The 22,145-nt window shown below is 36.6% G+C and overlaps 1 protein-coding gene across 5 annotated transcripts; it reads left to right on the plus strand.

The window, feature by feature from the left end:
* Nucleotides 1–12,712: 12,712 nt before the first annotated feature.
* LOC139853387 (uncharacterized) lies at nt 12,713–21,838 on the plus strand. Of its 5 annotated transcripts, none has more exons than XM_071842777.1 (6): nt 12,740–12,806; nt 19,172–19,349; nt 19,736–20,044; nt 20,709–20,788; nt 20,928–20,986; nt 21,423–21,838. In XM_071842777.1, the coding sequence occupies exons 3-6, from the start codon at nt 19,745–19,747 to the stop codon at nt 21,725–21,727; spliced, it is 744 nt and encodes a 247-aa protein (XP_071698878.1). In that variant the 5' UTR covers nt 12,740–12,806; nt 19,172–19,349; nt 19,736–19,744; the 3' UTR covers nt 21,728–21,838. The 5 variants fall into 5 exon arrangements, with proteins under 5 accessions (XP_071698876.1, XP_071698878.1, XP_071698880.1 ...); XM_071842779.1 differs by having other exon boundaries at nt 12,767–12,806; nt 19,195–19,349; XM_071842775.1 differs by lacking the exon at nt 19,172–19,349 and having other exon boundaries at nt 12,713–12,806.
* Nucleotides 21,839–22,145: the final 307 nt, after the last annotated feature.

Below are 22,145 nucleotides of genomic sequence, written 5' to 3' on the forward strand. Positions count from 1 at the left end.
CTTGCATACTGTTTAACTTTGAATCTCAGTATCATGAATATCATGTTAATGCGAGTGAGTCTTAACATGAAAAAATTTGTATATCCAAATCTTATTGAAGTAAGTTCAATTTCAACTCATAATGGATATTACATTGTGTATTATTGTTTGAAATAGCTATCTTACACTGAGGTTATTTTATCTATAGTTCAACTACAATTTCCATAAAGTTTTACATGTTTTCTTTCAACTATATTCATTTTTTTACTATCATAGAGAGAGAGTACATGAAATTTGGTGAAATTGACTGAACAATATATTGTTACATTGTAATTGTAATCAGTAATAACGTTTACAATAAGTTTACTTCCAGTACAAATGTTATCAATACTGAAGTGTTTCTTCATTATAATTGTATCATACAGGTAAGCTAATTAGTCTCATACTAAAGTTTTTGAAATTTATTTTTTAGAGCTGTCGTTTAACGCATGAGCTCTTAAATATATAAGGCTTTTTTGTGTGAAAAAACATTAGAATTCACCCACAAAAGTATTTGTGACACTGTCTGTATAATATCGTTAATTGCTCTATCATTTTTAAGATGGGATTATCACCAAAATGCCCTTTTTTTTTTAAGCTTGTTGACTGACAGCCCTAAAAAAAAGTTTGACAATTTGCCCTCGCAAGGCGCAAGACACCTTGCGTCCTTGCGACCTTGCGTCTTTGCGACCTTGCGACGTTGCGACCTTGCGTTAATGACAAACGCAACAAAGAGACTTGCGTCCCCTTGCGTATTGCGTCTTGCGACTTGCGCCTTTGCGTCTTGCGTCTTGCGTCTTATCCCGATAAGATTTTCATGATTTTGTGGATAAGATTTTGTACGATTTTTGTACTATTACGGATAACTTTTTCACTTCATATAAGGTACATATTACCAGCTCTATATTCACTTCATTTCCACCATTTCCACATAAATCATATAATTTCAAGCGTCATTAAGGTAACTTTCTTTGTTTTAAATAATGAGTTTTAGTGATAATGAAACCTTTGTTATTCATATATGTTGTGGTGGTTCTTTTCAATTTATTAATAACTTACCTATGTATTTGCCTCTAGATTGTTTTAGAACACGATTAAAACTCCCAGTTGCTCCCCAAAAACCAATTACTCGAATAATATTGTTAAAAAATGTTCTTAGAAAAATTAATTTGCCACCTAATGCTCCTGTTTGAATGAGATATGTTGTCGATAATCTTGTTTTTGATATTACTGATGATTATGAAGACTTTCGTGATTTTCTACAACATGCAATATCAAATGCTCCTATTAATATTTACATTGTCGACAAAGTTACAATGCATCAACTCCCAGAAAACTTACAGTTAGTGAAAATCCTACCAATACACAATGTCCATCAAAACCTACCAACACACGATGTCCAACAAAACCTACCAACAAACGAGGAGAGCACAAATCTTCAGACACCCAATTTGGAAGAAGCACGACCTGAAGTACCACCTCCAAACACAGAAGAGTTTGATTTCTTCAACTATGGAGTTGAGAACGTATGTAAAATTAAAAAAACAGATCACCCTTTTGAATCAGTTGTCGCGTCTAGTGCTTCGGAGGAAGAAAATGACAGAGAAGATCAAGATGAAGATGAAGATGAAAAAGAGGAAGAAAAAAAGGATGTATTCTGGAATATGCCACTTTTATTGAGTGAGCATGACCAAGAGACTGAATCTACGAGCCAAATAACAACCAGTTATAGAGTACCCGATTTGATTAAAGTTCGACAAACTTTTTTAAACAAGGATGATTTTGTAAACCATCTATACACAAAATGTCTTGAAGAAAACTTCCAAATTAAGCCTGTAAAGTCGGACAAATCTCGATTCACTGCTAAATGCATGTTGCCAAATTGTGAGTGGAAATGTAGTGCATACAAAATACGCCACACTGACAACTTCATCGTAAAGAAATTGCATGACGTACACACATGCTCACGTACCCAAATTATGGGAAATAATAAACATGCTTCCAAAAAGGTGCTAGGAAGTATTCTGATGGAATCGTTCAAAGCTGCAAATCGAGACTATAATCCAAAAGATATACGTGATGATGTTGGCAACCATTTTCGGGTGAGCATTTCTTACAATCAAGCATGGAGAGCCAAGTGTCATGCAATAGAGATGCTTCGTGGCAGTATGGATGACTCGTTCCGAATGCTTCCCATTTATCTTCATAACATTAAGATTCATAACCCAGGAAGCATGACAAATGTGGTGACTGACAATGAAAATAGATTTGTGATGTGTTACATGTCTTTTGGCGCAGTTGTAAGTATAACTCATCCTAAAATTGTTTTATCTTAAACTAATAGCAATCTCATTTGCTTTGTTTGCGTGCAGATTCGATCATTTGTCCAAAATGTTCGCCCTATTATCATCGTTGATGGTGCACATTTGAAAGCTGGATACTTGGGTACAAATTTAGTCGCTGTTGCAATGGATGCCAATAACGGAATTTTGCCATTGGCTTATGGAATTGGTGAAGGCGAGACAAACGAGGTTTGGTCATGGTTTTTTGGCAATCTAAGAGATCATTTAGAGAGTTGTGGTATGAGTAATCGTATGTCAGAGATTACCTTTATTTCTGATAGTGCTCCTTCAATAGCACATGGTATTTCAAATGTGTTTCCTGAAGCCTTTCACTCTTTTTGCGCACGTCATCTATTCATGAACATAAAAATGATGTCCAACAAATTCAAATATTTTGAATGGCACTATTGAAAAATGGTTAAGGCTTATCGTTTGTCAGATTTTCAAGATCATGTTAGTGTATTTCAACGAAGATTAAAAGCGTCTCACAAGTATCTAAATGACGTTGGTTTCAACAAATGGTCCAGAAGTCATGCTGATCATGTTAGGTATGCATACCTTACTAGCAACAGTGTAGAGTCTATTAACGCTCTATCCAAACATGCTCGCAAACTACCAGTTTGCATGTTATTGGAATTTTTTCGCGCTTCTATACAGGATTGGTTTTTCAAACATCACAACAAAGCAGTTAGTCTTACTTCAACGGTTACTCCATATGTTGAACGTAAATTAGGTAAGAGGACGAAAAAATCAAGAAGATGGCAAGCATTTCCATCTACAAACAATCTAATAGAGGTGCGTGATGGAAGGAAAAACGGCCTCGTTAATCCAGAAGATAGAACATGTACATGTGGGCAATGGCAATTATCGGGCATACCTTGCGAACATGTATTGGCAGCAGCACGACTCTTCGGAGTGGAAGATGTTACATGTTATGTATCACATTGGTTCTTGTCTCAAACTTATATAAATACATATTCCGAACACATCCTTCCTTTGCCCCATCGATCCGAATGGTCTGATCCAGGGCCCAAGATCTTGAAAATCGTAAAGCCCCCAATTCAAAAGAAAAGAGCACCTGGACGTCCAAAAAGTACCGATCGGATTCCATCTCAAGGTGAAGAAACTGAAAAGAGAGTAAGAACATGTACTCGTTGCAAGCAAGCAGGTCATAACCGAACAACATGTAGCGCTTCTTATGACCTAACCGGTGAATCTACTTCTCAGAGGGTTAAAAAAACAGCCTCAAAATCAAAGTCAAAGTCTAAAGAGAAAGTCGAACCTTCGCAAGCTTATCAGTCTCAATTTTATCAAACGTACGATTTAGACCAGAATTAGGGGACCAGAATTAGTTGCTTGTTTATCAGTCTTAGTTTGTTGTTTATGTTTATCAGTCTCAGTTTGTTGTTTAAATTTGTGTTATGGATAGACCTACATACAGACGCAAGAACGCAAGACAAATCTTGCGTATGTCATCAACCAGACGCAAGCACGTAAACAATAACTTGCGTATGGCTTTTAATAAGACGCAACTTTGCAAACAATACCTTGCGTATGTCATCAAACATATGCAAGCACGCAAACAACACCTTGCGTATGTCTTTTAAAGAGACGCAAGGACGCAAACTTAACCTTGCGTATGTCATCAAACATACGCAAGCACGCAAACAAAACCTTGCGTATGCCATTTAAAGAGACACAAGGACACAAACAATACCTTGCGTCTAACAAATAACCAGAAGCAAGGACGCAAAAAAAGCCTTGCGTCTGTCCCAGATTATTTACATTCAAAAATTACATGTTTTACCTAAAAACTGTATAATAATTACATCTACAAGTTAACTAATTAACAACCTTTGGGTCCTTTGGGTCCTCTGGTGGTGGTGGTTCCTGTGTATCAAAGCGTGCACGGAAGAATGTTCTTGCCATTCGAATTCTATAGTCCTTAGTAGCCTTTTTAGGGTCTCCAATGTTGTCAATCTGATCCCAACCAAAAACTATTCTCTCCATATGAAGGCAGACCCAAACACCACAATCACCATGGCCACCACTCTGCATTGGCACATACGGTGCATCCTCGATCATCAACTCTACATCTTCTCCGTTATCATAATAGTCAACAATTTGTGAGTCCTGCTTCTTGTTAAAGTAATCAATAGCCTTCAAATATATCGGCAAGTTGTCTGACAAGTTTTTGAAGACAGTCTCGAGTTGACCTTTTTTCAAACAACCCTTTAAACTATCATAGACTAATACTCTCTGTTCATCTAAGTTCAAAGTGAGTAGTATAAAATGTTCAGGATCTGAAAAATGTACTGGAATCAAAATCTGCAACAAAAGAAACATAAAAAGTCAATAAGGAAGGACGCAAGGTTGACCTTGCGAGTCACGCAAGGACACAAGGTAGCCCTTGCGTCAGGCGCAAGGACGCAAGGTATACCTTGCGAGTGGACGCATGGACGCAAGTTTGACTTTGCGTCCATTGTGAAGACGCAAGGTTAATCTTGCGAGGGTCGCAAGGACGCAAGAGAGTGTTTGCGTACTGACGCAAGGGTGCAAGATTTGTCTTGCGCCTATTACAGTTTACTCAAACTGGATAGTTGATATAAAAAAAAAGCACTAACCTTATCACATTCAGCCCAGGATGGATAAAGGTCATCACTACCATCCCCAAGACCAATCAAATACATATAATCTGGGGGATTGGATTTAATGATCCCCTCTGCTTCAGGATTAGATGTATCCCCCTTCTCCTCCTCATGAGTGTCATTATCATAAAAGGATTTGAATTTCTCTAGTTGATTGAGGAAACCCAATGGCATAATCGTCCATCGAGAACTACATGTATAATCTGCAATCGGAAACTGAGGACTCGAGGACATCTGGCTAACTCGGGGCAGAAACCTCTGCCGAAATCTCAATAGGAAGGTAGCCCATCCATCAATATGCTATAATCAGATCAAGTTGATTATGAATGTTATAAAGCAACAACAAAACATGCCATAAGTTTATAATTATTAACAAACTTACTATGTTTTCCAAATAACCAGAAAATGCAATTCCCAGTAAACGTTTCCAAAACTCAGCATCAATGAAGAGGAAAGTTTCATTTTGGAAAATGAACATGCAACGCGTATCTTGCTTATTAAGGATCAGTGATTTCAAATCTTTTGCTGGCCCCACATGCTTCCTTTGATCTCTCCATGCATTTGGTGGTGGTGGTTGCAAAGTTCCTTGATCGTTTATAAATTTATCAACCATGGACCAAATTTCCTCCTCACCAACCCAATCCTTTTCCTTCCTTTTTCTCTTCCTTTCCTTTTTCTGAAAAAAAAAATTAGTAATAAAGACGCAAGAATTGTCTTGCGTCCGTGTAATGCAGACGCAAATACGCAAGGTAGGTCTTGCGTCCATCAGTGAAGTATACGCAACTACGCAAGGAAACTGTGTGACCCAGACGCAAATACGCAAGGTAGGTCTTGCGTCCAACAGTGAAGTATACGCAAAGACGCAAGGAGATCCTTGCGTCATTCACTCACCTCATTCTGGTCTGGTTGTTTTTCTGCTTCACTAACCAATGACAAATCACCAGTTTCCTGAATTTCCTCAGACACCAGAGCCACATTCTCTTCTTGTTTATTAACAGATTTATCAACAGCTTTTTCAGTAGGCTTTTCAGTTTCCATTGGCAACACATTCTCAGCTTCTTTAGTCCCTTGATGAGAAACTTTCAGCCTTTTTACTCTAGAAGCTACTTCGTCAGACAACTGTATAATATCTATGAGTCAGCAATCATACGCAAGGATGTAAGATATATCTTGCGTAAACAAAGACGCAAAACGTAAGGACTAATAAACATCAGGCGCAAGGACGCAAGAAAAACCTTGCGTCTGGTGAATGTTACAGACATACCTTCTCCAATGGTTTTCTATAGCCCGGTGTTGTGAAAGGGGAATTTAAAACATGAGTGTGCCTTCTTTCTCTTTTCCCATGTCTAACAACCCTCGAAGATGTATCATTGTCAGAGAAAGATCGAGAATCCACATATGCATCCTCGTTATCAACATACTATAATGAACAAAATGCAAAAAATAAGAAAAGAAGACATACGCAAGGTCGCAAATAAGTCCTTGCGTCTGAGTTAGGGACGCAAGTAAAACCTGCGCCTAAATTACAATCAAGACGCAATGACGCAAGATGGTACTTGCGTCTGATTTAACTTCAGGCGTAAGGACGCAAGGAAAACCTTGCGCCAATATAACAGGCAAGACGCAAGGTCGCAAAACAACCTTGCGCCTAGTTTACCTGATGGTGTTCCTGGTGTTCCTGTTCTTTCAAACGTTTTTCATGATCATCAAGCTTCTTTTTACAATCAGCCAACTCCTTTTCTTGATCATCCACCCTCTTAGTCAACATATTAACCATACACAATAATTCCTGCAAATTGTTGCCTTTTTGTGTTGGATGAGGGTCCGAGGTCTGCTCTGACTCCTCCTGCAATAATTCCTTCAAACTGCCACCCAACTCCTCTTCAACTTGATTATCATCTTGTGTATTTTCCTCGTCTTCAACAACCTCTCCTTGAAAGTAAGAGGAACTCTGGATCCACCATTGACAACCTCTCTCTGTCTCAGATGGGTGCAGGGAACGAAAAGGTCTTTTTTTCTTCGGACAATCATCCTGAAATGAACTTATATTAGTAAAAAGAAAAGGACGCAAGGACGCAAAAGTCATTTTGCGTCAAGACGCAAGAACGCAAAGAGCATCTTGCGATAGACACAAGGACGCAAGAGTAAACTTGCGACACACGCAAGGACGCAAGCATGGTTCTTGCGCCTGTAACAAGTATAACCCAGGGACCACACGCAAGGACGTAAGGACATCCTTGTGACATACGCAAGGACGCAAGGTGTATCTTGCGTCCTCTTGCGATACACAAAACTGCTCTGTTCAAACAGAAACTGCTGTATATACACTATATAAAAAGCTCTTGGAGATATTAACTAACCATTATATGTAAAAGTTTTAGGTAGTCAGACACTGTAAAGGTTTCAGCAGATGAACGCTTCTAAAATAATGCTCTTGGTACTCCATCCTTATCAGTTTTGGTTGCAAAACTCTTAATGGTACGACGGTATGCCTCGAGGATCCAAATCTTAAATGCCCACATAAAACCAGCCAAAGTGTAAGTCTTTCCACCCCCACTCTCTAATTGGCTTTCTCGAACCTCAAAACCTTCGCTCACCGCTGAGTAAGTAGCATCCCAAATACGAGACCCCCATGGGTACGCGTTCACCTTATTGAAATCTTCAACCAACCATAGAGACTGTTTACTAACCATATGTTACCCCTGCTTCCCCATAAACGCTCTCTCTACGATCAAAATTATAGCTAGTCGAACAATATCATCGTCACTAACCTTGGGAACCTTTACATCACCTTGTTTTTTGATAAGGATGTTTTGTATATCACTAACCAAAATGTTGCTGGCATCGGGACGCTCTGGAAAACAACGCCGTCTAATGGGTGCGGTCTTAGATTCATAATTTCGAGGGATGTAATGTGCCATGTCCGTCCGGCTACCAAACATAAAGCCGGTGACTAAACAAAATTCACGCCAACCAAATATAATCATAAAATTAGGAGAAAAATGAAACCATATATCTTGTTGCTCTTCAGGGTACTTACTAGCATCTAATTTTGCTGAACGCTCACATTTCCGTTGGAGCATGGCATGTACTAGGCCAGGATCATTACCCGTGTATGAAAGATCTAACCAGGGACCAAAGCATGTACTTCTAAATAATTTTTCTTGTCTCTCAGTCAACATTTTCTTGACCTGAGGAATCACGGTCAACATATTCTTCATGGTTAATTTACCTTCCACATAGCCCTGTAAAAGTCAGAAGAACATCAGAAGAAAATCACATAGACGCAAGCACGCAAGACAGAGATTGCGTACAAGGCCGCAAGGACGCAAGGTTAACCTAGCGTAACCTCTGTGCAAGACGCAAGGACGCAAGGTTAACCTTGCGTAACCTATCATCAAGACGCAAGGACGCAAGGATCACCTTGCGTGCACATGCAAAGGTAACCTAATGACAAACGCAAGGACGCAAATATCACCTTGCGTACATTGTGAGGCATACGCAAGGACGCAAGGATTGTCTTGCGTCTACATAGCAACAGAGTTACACAACTTAAATCTAGCAAAAATTCCCGGGTATCGTACGCAATCTCAATAATATACAATCAAAAACACAAAATACAAACAACAAATTTCGTTGACACATTTTATCGAACAGTTGGCGTGCAAAGAGTGCAAAAACTTTGTTTTAGCACATAAATCAAAGAACTATGAAGTAGATCGAATAATATAACATAGATCTAAGAAATCTAACCTGTTCTTGTGACATAGTGAATGATGATGGTGATTCGATGATGTTGGTGGCGTAGAAGCTCGCTTGTACTCGGGAAGATCGAAGATGGAAGGATGAAGAAGATCTAGTAACGATGAAGATGTGAGGAGGATGACGTGAGGATGATGATGAAGATTTTGCGAGTGATTTGCGAGTGTTTGGAGAATGTAAGAAAGCTTGATAACGATCTTGCGAATGACGAGCGAAAGGGCACCAAAGAGGAGTTTGCGTATGTGTGTGGTTGTAAGGGAACAGTGAACGCAAACTGATCAGTTAACTAGTTCTTTTAGGGAAACACGCAAGGCCGCAAGGTCGCAAAGACGCAAGGTCGCAAGGACGCAAGGTGTCTTGCGCCTTGCGAGGGCAAATTGTCAAACTTTTTTTTTTTTAGGGCTGTCAGTCAACAAGCTTTTAAAAAAGGGCATTTTGGTGATAATCCCTTTTAAGATTTAAGATTGTTTGCGGAAGAGTCCTCATGCAACGCACGGGCTCTTAAATCTAGTTTCGATTATAGAACATTTGTGTGTATCCTATATAGTTGAAGTGTTTGTTGAATTTGAAGCTAACACTATATATATATATATATATATATATATATATATATATATATATATATATATATATATATGTGTGTGTGTGTGTGTGTGTGTCCAGTGTGATGGCTTGTTTGAAGATCAATGATTCTATTTTTGATAGTTATGATGATGTTGGAAGAGTTTTATAGAAGATTGTCAAGTCTTTGACTTCATAAATTAAGAAGGTTAACACTTACTATATAGGAATTATTGAACTTCATTATATTCATTATATTTTTGTTTTGTGCAATGAACTGAAAGTTGGAATCTTGTGGAAAAATGTAGTTGGGGTATGTTACATTCGCATTTTAACAGTTGATGCGGCAAAATTAGCGAGGTTAATGTACAATTCTTTTCTTGAACATTATGAACAGGCTTCAAATGTACTGCAGAGATACAGACTTAAGTAACCTGAAAGAAGTTCACTTCTTATGGTATTTACATAAGTTACTTAGAATTGATCTAGTCTTAAAGTTGCCTAATTACTATGATTATTGTGAACTTAATTTGAAGTGGCAATAATCAGTTATTAGCTGGATAAATTCTGCTTATGATTATGAAGTTTTGGATAGTCAATTTCATACTGTCATCAACAAAACTGATTTTTGAATTTACTTGATTGAACCTACACATATCAAACATATTTTTCAAGCTGTAGTTTTCAATATTCATGATTACGTGTTGTGTAAGATGATTTGGGAAATTAACAGACAGTTTTACACAGTTTACAGCTCATGGGAAGTGGGGAGGTATGGATGTTTTTCGATGATAAAAGAACGTTTTGATGGGGCAAACGTGCAGTTTTGTGCGATTGGTGATGAATGGGAAGAATGTGAAGCATCTGAAAACATGCAATGGCTATTTGTGCAGAGATTGATCCGGGGCCGTTAGTACCTCTCATCGTTTTCCTGGGCTAAATCTCGAGACATTAGGACACCACATAAGTGTCATATATGATTCTGATGGTGACGATGAATGAATGAATAAAGAAATAAAGAAAATTACATCTTTTTGAGAAAGAAAAATGTACAACATGAAAGGAGTCTTATGTATTCTCTATTCTTTTGAAACAGAGGGGAGATGTATGTTTTAAATTACCTCCACAAGATTTCATTTTATGTTTCGGGGGTCAAGATGGGTAAGTGTTGACCGGGCTAGTAGTATAAACTCATGTACATTGTAAATTACATTGAAGGATTTTAATGTACCTTATTGACTTTTGTTTTGTTATAGACAGTACTATACGGGTCGTTTATGGTTCATATCGGTTGGGTTGGGCTTGATTTGTGGTATTATTAGTCTTGGGTGTAACCTCGCGTGTTATATAAACCTCTAGGCTTGTGTAACTTCTGCCCTTTGGTTCTATTAGGCTTTGTATGAATGCGACAATCACAATAGTGTCTAAAAGTATCTTTTTTGTTGATTAAAATAATAGGAAAAAGACATCAAGCAACGTCTCTCAATTGACACTTCTTGGGGAACGCTGTTTTCAAACACCACTAGCGACACTGATGGGGTATGAGGACTTTGTTTCACAATGTCTCCGAAGTGAAACACCTTTATTGCAGCACAAAGTCAGTATTATTCTATTATATTATATTATTATATTATTATATTATACCTATATACTAAAGTGACAAAAAATTTTGCAGTTTAAGTTTTAACGGATTATCGTTTTGGTTTGCGTTTACACTAAAATGGCCCTTCAACTTCGCCTCAATTTACAAAACGGCTCCTCAAGTTTACACTTTTCAGGGGTAGAAAGCGTAAATATTTAATTTTATTACTAGTAAAATAAAAGAAACTAATTCCACCAGAATTTTTAACGGGCCGTATCTTCTCGCTCGGTACGAGTTAAATTTTTCCGAGACCACCGTTCAACTCGAAAAAATCAGGCGAACCCAACGGGACTAACTATACGCGAAACGGATATCGTTAAAAAATACTAGATAACGATCCCTATATTCTCGCTCGGTGCGACTTAAATTTTTTCGAGACCACCGTTTAACTCGAAATAATTTTACGAACACAACGCGACTAACTATATGCGAAACGGACATCGTTAAAAAAACACCAAATATTTCGGCCTATATTACATACATATACATACACATCCAACAAACAACCCAACCTATTAGATATATTAGGTACCAAACAACGTATATCCAAATTTGACCGCGCGTCGAATACAACCGCAGCAACACGCGGTCGAATTTTTTTCTAGTATATTACTAAAAGTGGTGGATAACCACGTCGTTTCAGTTATATCGGATTGTCGTTTTGAGTTTGCGTTCACATTACAAACGGTCCCTCAACTTCGACTACATTTACACAATGACCCCTCAAGTTTACACTTTTTCAGGGGTAAAAAGTGTGTGTGTGTGTGTGTGTGTGTGTATATATATATATATATATATATATATATATATATATATATATATATATATATATATATATAATTTTATTAAAATAAAAGAAACTAATTCCACCTGAATTTATAACGGGCCCTATTTTCTCGCTCGGTGAGAGTTAAATTTTTCAGAGACCACCGTTCAACTCGAAAAAATCTTGCGAACCCAACGGGACTAACTATATGCGAAACGGACACTTCTCAAACAAACGTTAAACACAACGACAACCCGTATCTTCCCGCTCGGCACGAGTTAAATTTTTCCGACGGCAACGTCAGACTCGAAATAATTTTATGAACAAAACGAAACTAACCACGTTCGAAACAGACATTTTTTAAAAACGCTAAACACAACGACAGCCCGTATCTTTGTGATCGCCAGGAGTTAAATTTTTTCGAAGCACCATTACACTCGAAAAAATTTATTGAACAACACAAAACTAAGTACGTTCGAAACGGATACTTTTTAAAAAACGTTAACACGACGACATCTAAAACGGCGCTTAACACATGGGCTGTGTTCCCCTCTGTAAATACACAACACTACTTTAAATATGAATATGCAGGCCGAAAGCCCCCGTCGCAACGCGCGGGCCGGTCCGGACTAGTTATATTTACAATTACAACAACAACAACAACAAAACCCAATCCCACATGAATGGGGTATGGGGGAGGTGGGACGTAGACAATCCTTCCTCTATCCTTGAATAAAGAGAAATCGTTTCTACACCCCGAGTGAAACACTCACAAGAGTAGAGAGAGTCCTCCCTCTCTCGATTCGACGGATAAAGAGATTACTTTCAAGCGGACCTCCGGCCAAAACGTAAGGGAAATTAAAAAAAATCCAATAAATAACGGTGTCTTACTTCCATTTCTACTTAGGGCCCAATAAGCAGAAGTCCAATAAATAAAGTCCATTTATACGTCAGTCCATTTAAGTGTAAGGGGAAGAGTGTAAGGTCACCACTCACCACAATTACAAATCGAGATTCACACCTTTTACGATACTCGCTGTTCATCGCTTAAATTCGTTGTTCAGAAGGTAACGTATCTCACCAATTTGTTTATGTGAAATTTGAATGTTAATTCTTTGTTATTGATTTAGGTCGCAATCGATTATTGAAACCTAGGTTTATCACTTTATATATTTTGTTCTGTGTTCTATAAAGCTAGGGTTTATGAATATATTTCATGTTGGAGGTTTTATTGAAATTTCGTGTAGGGTAAAATAATCGATAGACGGATAAATCACTGAATCGTGGTATCACTTTCCGAAAGTAATTATTCGACCCTTATTGCCTGGGTTACACGAATATCACTTTGGGATAAGACAGAGATTAGTTCTTGTTATTGGCAGTAAACAAGAACTCTTTTGCATAAGAGTATTAAGGTGTTTTTCGTATATCTTATTCTCATAAATGATAGTCCTTATTTATAGGCACCCAAAAATAAGTATTATTCCACGATGGAGATGTTTCACTAACTAATTTCGTTTTCAAATCTAAAACAAATCCTTTACATAAAGTTGTTTGTTTTATTTCCAACAACCAAATCAAGGAAATCGTTTTCAAATCTAAACAAATCCTTTACATAAAGTTGTTTGTTTTATTTCCAACAACCAAATCAAGGAAATCGTTTTCAAATCTAAAACAAATCCTTTACATAAAGTTGTTTGTTTTATTTCCAACAACCAAATCTAGGAAATCGTTTTCAAATCTAAAACAAATCCTTTACATAAAGTTGTTTGTTTTATTTCCACGATGGAGATGTTTCACCTAGTGCAGGAATAATACTTCCGTAATCACTCAAATTTGTGATAATGGAAAACCACTTTCGCGCCCGGGCAATCTATCACTTAATGGGTGTACACTCCGTACCTCCTAACCCGTTTACAAGTGTAGATTAAATCCCTCAATTACACTAAATTTCCAACAATCCTCCCCAATTTAGTGCAATTCGTTTCATGAGAATTAAACAAATTAAAACAAAAACTTATGCATAAATGAAAATATCTTGAAGATTGAATTTTCACCTTAGTACATTACACATTCCAAATATTCGAGAATCGGGGTGTTCTAAGAATTGAACCCTTCAACCCATTTGAATAACTGAAAATAACGTACACATAAGTTTTCAAATACTCTAAAGCTATCCTGACACTTTACAAGCCATGTGTCCATATCCATTCATGAATGTATCTAAAGCAAAAGTCCAAGCTTTGTTGAAGCGGCAAAACTTCACATTCACATAGGTAGTTCATTTCAGTCATGCACCTGCTATTGCACTTTTTCAAATAAACCATTAAGAAGCTAAACTTCATCCTCACCTTCAACAGGTCCGAGTACATACCTTACTTTGGGATGATACAAAATTTTGTACTCCAAATTTCTAAGTATAAGCCTTCCACATTGAATTCAACTTCTAATTTTCATCAGAAGGGAATTGGGTATCTTATAATTAGAAATTTATGTGGACTTTAAACCCATCCCCACAGCAGACTTGTTCACCAAATCTCTTGCCAATCCCTTCGTCAAGTGATCAGCTAAATTCTGTTGTGACCTCACGAACACTATAGAAATTACCCCATTCATGATGAGTTCATGAATCATGCTATGTCTGACACCTAAGTGTCTAGACTTTCCATTGTACATCTGGCTATAAGCCTTTGCCAATGTCGCAGCACTATCACAATGGATAGACATGGGTGCTATAGGTTTAGGCCATAATGGTATCTCATGGATCAAGTTTCTAAGCCATTCTGCTTCTTTACCAGCAGCAGCTAAAGCAACAAACTCAGATTCCATCGTTGAGTTGGTAATACATGTCTGCTTCTTAGAAGCCCATGAAATAGCACCTCCCCCAAGCAAGAACACCCAACCACTCGTTGAAGAATGATCTTCAATATTGGTTATCCAACTCGCATCAGAATATCCTTCTATTACCGAAGGAAACCCATTATAAGATAAACTATAGTCCATAGTTTTCTTCAAGTACTTCAGTACCCGCCTAATTGCTTGCCAGTGATGAGTACTAGGATTACTAGTATATCTACTCAGTTTTCCCACAGCAAAAGCAATATCCGGCCTTGTACAAGTTATGGCGTACATCAAACAGCCAATCACCTGAGAATACTCAAGTTGTGATACAGCTTCACCTTGATTAGGCATAAGCTTCTCACTTGGATCAACAGGGGTACTCACAGGATTACATTCAAAGCAATTGAACTTTTTCAACACCTTCTCAATATAATGAGATTGACAAATCGAAATTCCTTTGCTTTCACGTTTGATCCTAATGCCAAGGATAACGTCAGCCTCCCCCATATCTTTCATGAAGAATTTTGATGACACAAATTCTTTTGTTAAATCAACCTGACTTTGGTCAGTCCCAAAGATTAACATGTCATCAACATATAGACAAATTATAACTCCTTTACCAGAATCATCAAATTTACTATATACACATTTATCTGCTTGGTTTAATTTAAAACCACTAGATAAAATCACTTCATCAAACTTTTGATGCCATTGCTTAGGTGCTTGTTTCAAACCATATAAGGATTTCACAAGTTTGCACACCTTGCCTTCATTTCCTGGCATGACAAAGCCCTGAGGTTGGTTCATATAAACCTCCTCATCCAATTCACCATTCAAGAATGCTGTCTTCACATCCATCTGGTGAATAACTAGATTGTGAATCGTAGTCAAAGCAATCAGCAGTCTAATGGTAGTGATACGTGCCACGGGAGCATAAGTATCAAAATAGTCAATTCCAGACTTTTGTCTAAAGCCTTGAATGACTAACCTTGCCTTGAACTTTTCAATAGTTCCATCCACCTTCATCTTCTTTTTGAAAATCCATTTGCAACCCAATGGTTTGCAACCAGGAGGTAGATCAGCTAACACCCAAGTGTTATTGCCCATGATAGAATCTATCTCATCATTAATTGCCTTTTTCCAGAATGCAACATCCTGAGACCTCATTGCTTCATCATATGTTTTAGGATCATCATCAACATTGAAACAATACAAATATTGGGTAGAAACATCATCCCTAGAACCTTCAACTAAGTATAGTTGAAAATCTGGTCCAAATGATTTAGGTTTCCTTTTTCTTTTGCTTTTTCAAAGCTCAAGTGACTGATCAACAGCCTTTTCAGAGACTTCATCATTACAATCCTTATTGATTCTATTGTTACTTGGAATCATATCCTTTGGTCTAGGTATAGATGAAAATCGATTTTCATCAAAGATTGCATCCCTTGAATCAATCACAGAATTGATTGAGACAAACTCATTAGGCTCTATTACATAGAACCTATATGCCTTGGAATGTTCAACATATCTAACAAATATGCAATCTATACCTCTTTCACCTAAACTTTTCTTCTTGGGATCGGGTAGTCTTACAACCGCCCTACAGCCCCATACCCGAAGATAATTCAAGTTAGGTTTCCTTTTATTCCAAAGTTCATAAGGTGTAATCTTGTTTCTTTTGTTAGGAACTCTATTAAGCAAATAACAAGCTGTTAACATAGCTTCCCCCCAAAATCCTTCACTTAAACCCGAATAGGATAACATGGAATTAACCATTTCCTTAAGGACCCTATTCTTCCTTTCAGATATACCATTTTGTTGTGGAGTATAAGGAGCTGTGGTCTCATGGATAATACCAACGGATTGGAAATACGATTGGTCAATGTATTCACCTCCCCTATCTGTTCTAAGTCTTTTAATCAAAGCCTTTTATTGTAATTCTACTTAAGTTTTAAATATTTTAAATTTATCTAATGCTTCATCCTTAGTATGTAACAAATAAACATAGCAAAATCTAGAAGCATCATCAATAAAAGTCACAAAATATTTCTTGTTCCCTAAAGTAGGAGTAGCATGCAAATCACATAAATCACTATGTATTAATTCCAAAATTTCAGTATCACGATGTACATTTTGAAATGGTTTCTTAGTGATCTTTGTTAACATACACGTTTTACACTTTTCATTGTTCATGTCAAAAACCGGTATTAATCCATCTTTAGACATATCTTGCATTCTCTTAAAGTGTATATGTCCTAGTCTAGCATGCCAAAGTGTAGAATTATTTATGCTAGAAGTAGATATAAAAGCAAAATTAACATTCAAGTGATTAATGTTAAGTCTAAACATTCTATTGCATAAATAACCAAAACCAACAAACATACCATGTTTTGACAAAACAAACTTATCAGATTCAATCACTTGTTTATAACCACAACAATTTAACACACTACTGGAAACCAAATTTTTTCTTATTTGTGGTACATGCAAAACATCAAACAAACAAATAGTTTTTCCAGAACTAAAACACAAATCCACACTTCCACGTCCATGAACAGAGGCTGTTGACTCATTTCCCATATGAAGAATTGATCCATCAGTCACGGACTCGTAAGTCTTGAACCAAAATCTATCCTTGCATACATGGGTGGTGGCTCCCGAGTCAACCCACCACGCGACATCATCATCCTGCACAAAATAAGCCTCAGATATATATGAAACATAATAATTCTCATTTGAATTATTAAATATATTCTGACCTTTCGAGTTGTGGTTGTTTAAACTATTTCCCGAACCGCTTGTGCTAGATCCTTTGGCATTATTATTACCAAAAATAACCTTGCAATCCTTTTTCATGTGTCCAGTTTTACCACACTTCCAACAAGTCAATTTAGACTTCTTGTTCGGATTAGCCTTGTTATAACCTTGATGTTTACGTTTGCCCTTTTTGTCATTATTACTAGTGAACTTTTTATGTTCCACCATATTGACAACAGACGTACCAGCAACTTCGTTGCTCTTTGGCTTGTCATTATCCTGCAACCTGAGGGATTCCTCAATACGCAGATGACTACCCAACTCAACAAGAGTTAACTCCTCCTTCTTATGTTTCAAAGAATGTTTAAATTCTTTCCAAGATGGAGGTAGTTTATCAATTATGTTTGAGACTTGAATAGACTCATCCATGTTCATCTTATGTTATGTGAATTGACCAAGTATACGAATGAGCTCATTGTATTGTTCCAAGACCGGTCTAGAATCGACCATCTTGTAATTATTAAAATTACTCACAAGGAACTTTTTACTAGAAGCATCCTCAGACATATACTTGGTTTCTAAACAGTCTCATAGTTCTTTAGAAGATTTAACATTTAGGTAAATATCAAAAAGGGAATCAGCCATACCATTGAGGATTAAACCTCTAGCGATGTAGTCATCGTTCTCCCACTTGCACCTTTTCCGAATTTGTTCAATAGTGGCATCATCACCATGATCTTCAGGAATTGGTGTGCTGAGTACGTACACCACACTCATGCTGCTCAGAAAGAAGTGCATCTTCTTTTGCCATCTCCTAAAATCAATTCCCTCAAACTTATCAAGTTTGGAGAAATTCGCCGTCATGTGTTTCATCGTAGCCGCCATCGATTATAACGAATAATTACTTTCGATTGTTGGAGGTTTTATTGAAATTTCGTGTAGGGTAAAATAATCGATAGGCGGATAAATCACTGAATCGTGGTATCACTTTCCGAAAGTAATTATTCGACCCTTATTGCCTGGGTTACACGAATATCACTTTGTGATAAGACAGAGATTAGTTCTTGTTATTGGCAGTAAACAAGAACTCTTTTGCATAAGAGTATTAAGGTGTTTTTCGTATATCTTATTCTCATAAATGATAGTCCTTATTTATAGGCACCCAAAAATAAGTATTATTCCACGATGGAGATGTTTCACTAACTAATTTCGTTTTCAAATCTAAAACAAATCCTTTACATAAAGTTGTTTGTTTTATTTCCAACAACCAAATCAAGGAAATCGTTTTCAAATCTAAACAAATCCTTTACATAAAGTTGTTTGTTTTATTTCCAACAACCAAATCAAGGAAATCGTTTTCAAATCTAAAACAAATCCTTTACATAAAGTTGTTTGTTTTATTTCCAACAACCAAATCTAGGAAATCGTTTTCAAATCTAAAACAAATCCTTTACATAAAGTTGTTTGTTTTATTTCCACGATGGAGATGTTTCACCTAGTGCAGAAATAATACTTCCGTAATCACTCAAATTTGTGATAATGGAAAACCACTTTCGCGCCCGGGCAATCTATCACTTAATGGGTGTACACTCCGTACCTCCTAACCCGTTTACAAGTGTAGATTAAATCCCTCAATTACACTAAATTTCCAACATTTCAGACTTTGTTGAGTTATTATACTTTGTTGGTGTATGTTAGATGCTTCTTTTGTGCTATGATTCAGTATAAAATGTGACCTGATATTCATGTTTTTAATAATGTTTTTTTTTTTTTTTTTGACATGAGCTCAACTATTATATTAAGTTCATTAGAAATATGTTTGGATCTACTGTAGGTTGTTTTGTGCTCGATAAACAGGTGTATGTAGAAAACCATTCATACTTGAGTCCATTTAATTATAAGTGGGAACTGGAGAGTTGCATAATTATAAGGTCACCACAATTACAAATCGCAATTCACACACTCTTGACGATAATTTAACTCTGTTCGTAGCTTCAATTCGTCGTTCAGAGGTAACATTTCTTGCCAGTTTGTTAATGTCATATTTGAATGTAAATTCTTTGTTACCGATTTAGGTCACAATCGATTATTGAAACCTAGGTTTATTATTTATTTTGCTGTGCTATATTTCAGACTTTGCTGAATTACTATACTTTATAAAGCTACAATGATTCACTTTCATTACATTTCCATCTAGAAGTTGTGTTATATTATGTGTTTTTGTGAATATTTACATATACTACTATTCCTGTTATAGTAGCCACTTCTGACTGTCGTTTTCTAGGGTAATATATGGAATGAGGTAAACTGTTATTAAAAGTTGTTAAGATTTTCTCTTTGATCATGTTCTTGTACGGATATAGCTGAAAGATGTGTGTTGCTTTACATTCTTTAACAGAAAAGCACAATGCTCCGTTTAGCAACCAAGCATTCGAGACGTGTGCTGTCTTCGCTTGAATGTTTTTCCAGACCATACGGTTCATCAATATCGAAAAATGAGCCCTTTATCTCCAATTTTGTGCTAAGATCATCCGGTGTAATCAACAAGCATTGTGATTCAAGTGATGTTTTAAAACGTGGACCCCGCAATTTTTCATCTTTTGCGTCTGGCTTCTCTCCTTTAAAACACAAGCCATTGGAGTCCCTCATTGACGTTGAGAGGGCAAAGTTTCAACCCCCCGAGGATCTAGCTACAATTTGGGATGACGTAAGTTTATGTGACCTGCTTTGTGGTTTGTTTCTTTTATAATATTTCTGCCCAAATTTACATTTTAGTAATTCTGCATAAACAATTTTTACCATGGCTTTCGTTACGTCAATACTGCATTAGGTTAAAAGTATAGCCGTGACTGATGTAGAATTGTATATGAATATGTATATGTACTAGTTAAACTAATAGCGAGTCGTTTTGTTTGTTACATAGCTGAAAGTGTATAAATTTTTGCTACACTAGATACAATTGATTGCGGAAACATGTTGTGGAAAAAGAAGTAATTATTATAGGGTTAAACATATATGAAAAGTCACAAATTAATATGTATAACATTCTAATGCATACAAGTAGTTGTTCTATACATCAATAATTAATTTTTAATTTGTAAGTAAAAGTAGTTGTTCCGAAGATTTGAAATTAATATATTTCAAATATGACACCTAGTAGTACTTGGATGCTGTCCTCAGGAAGTAACGGTGTTAACTGTCAAGTTTTGACCATCAAGTTGGAGTTATTTGTGAAATGTTAATATAGCAACGACCCGTACCTTCTTTTTATTGCTATAGTTTATCCATTGAAAAGCCTAACGGACCCATCTGTAATCAATAATTAAAATATTATTTAACTAAGTGATTGAGTTTTATAACTTCCTATTCAGTTTCATATTGGAAGAGGTCATATTGGTGCATCAATGAAAACAAAGTTGTATCATCTGCTTGAGCATCGCGCTGCTGCCTGGTAATCAATCTGCAACTTCAAATCATTTCACTCAGCACACCTTTAGTTAGGAGCACTTTAAAACATTACATACATTGATACGCACCACAAAGCTTTTATACATTAATTTTGTTATCTGACGATAATACTTTCTTTGTAGCCGCCATTTCGTGATTCCCGTGTGGAAAGGAAGCGGTTATACAACAATGTTTGTGCAAGGTTTGAATTCTTTCATCACAATCGTCAATTTTGTATAAAAGTCATGGTTTGGTTGATTGATTGTTTTAAACATATCACACGAGCCGAAAATTTTTTGTTTGAAAGAGGTTAAACTGTGTAAAAGTCACCATAGTCTATTTAGTGTGCAAGTCAATCCTAAATCATGTTATTGAGAGTTTCATATTTTGTTGCAATACATTGTGTTTGTAAGCATTTATTTCATTTACAAATTATAAATCATTGGAAATTGTACAAAAGAATGAATCTTTTTCTATAGCCCATCTGACCTGCCCATCTTGCCACCTTTCCACATGAATATTCGATTTCTTGAGTTATCAAAAGCTTGTAGATGCAATTCTGCCTTATCCTAGAGGTTATTTCTTTTAACTCTGTTAAAAGTATCTTTTTTATAGATATTTTTATTACTTTGATACAGTGCAGATGCCACACATACTTTTTACTGGTCTTGAAGATTACAAAGCAAGAGGAACTCAAGCTGCTCCGTATTTCACTGTTTCTCATTACACGGAATTTGCCGAAACCAAGGATTTGATTCTTATTCGGGGGGATATTGTGTTTACTAGCAAGCTAACTGACTCTGAGGCAAAATGTTTATTGGAAACCGCACAATCCTTTTACTTGAACGATACAAGGTACAAACTGGTTGAACGTTTCAACAGAAAAACAAGTGAGTTTGAATTTAAAGACGTTTTACGAGCATTAGACATGCCAGTGATGTAGCTTTTTAGATAAAAGACAAATCATCCTAGGAACAACAATAAGATAGAGTGTAGGTTGTCTTTGTTATTGAACATTTATTTTGTTAGTTGTTGTAGGGATTGAGCATGCAAAACACAATTATTGGGATATTGGTTCCAACAATTACCCTCTATGAGTTATTTGCAGAGGCAGATGTAATGTGTCGATAATTCTATTATTGATTGATGTACTTTATTTACATTAATTATAAGATTTTTATCATATTTTAAAAATTTTAGGCAAAAAATCGGTCTTGAGGACCGTTTGAGTTCGACCCTTTTGGTTCCTGTTCAAAAAAATCTGACCCATTTGGGTTCGACCTGTTTAGACCCAAACACGTATGGGTTTGATGCAAACCCGACCCGACCTGACCCGATTGGCAAGTGTAAATAAAACTAGA

The sequence above is a fragment of the Rutidosis leptorrhynchoides genome, chromosome 6 (assembly GCF_046630445.1).
Source record: "Rutidosis leptorrhynchoides isolate AG116_Rl617_1_P2 chromosome 6, CSIRO_AGI_Rlap_v1, whole genome shotgun sequence".
Taxonomy (NCBI): domain Eukaryota; kingdom Viridiplantae; phylum Streptophyta; class Magnoliopsida; order Asterales; family Asteraceae; genus Rutidosis; species Rutidosis leptorrhynchoides.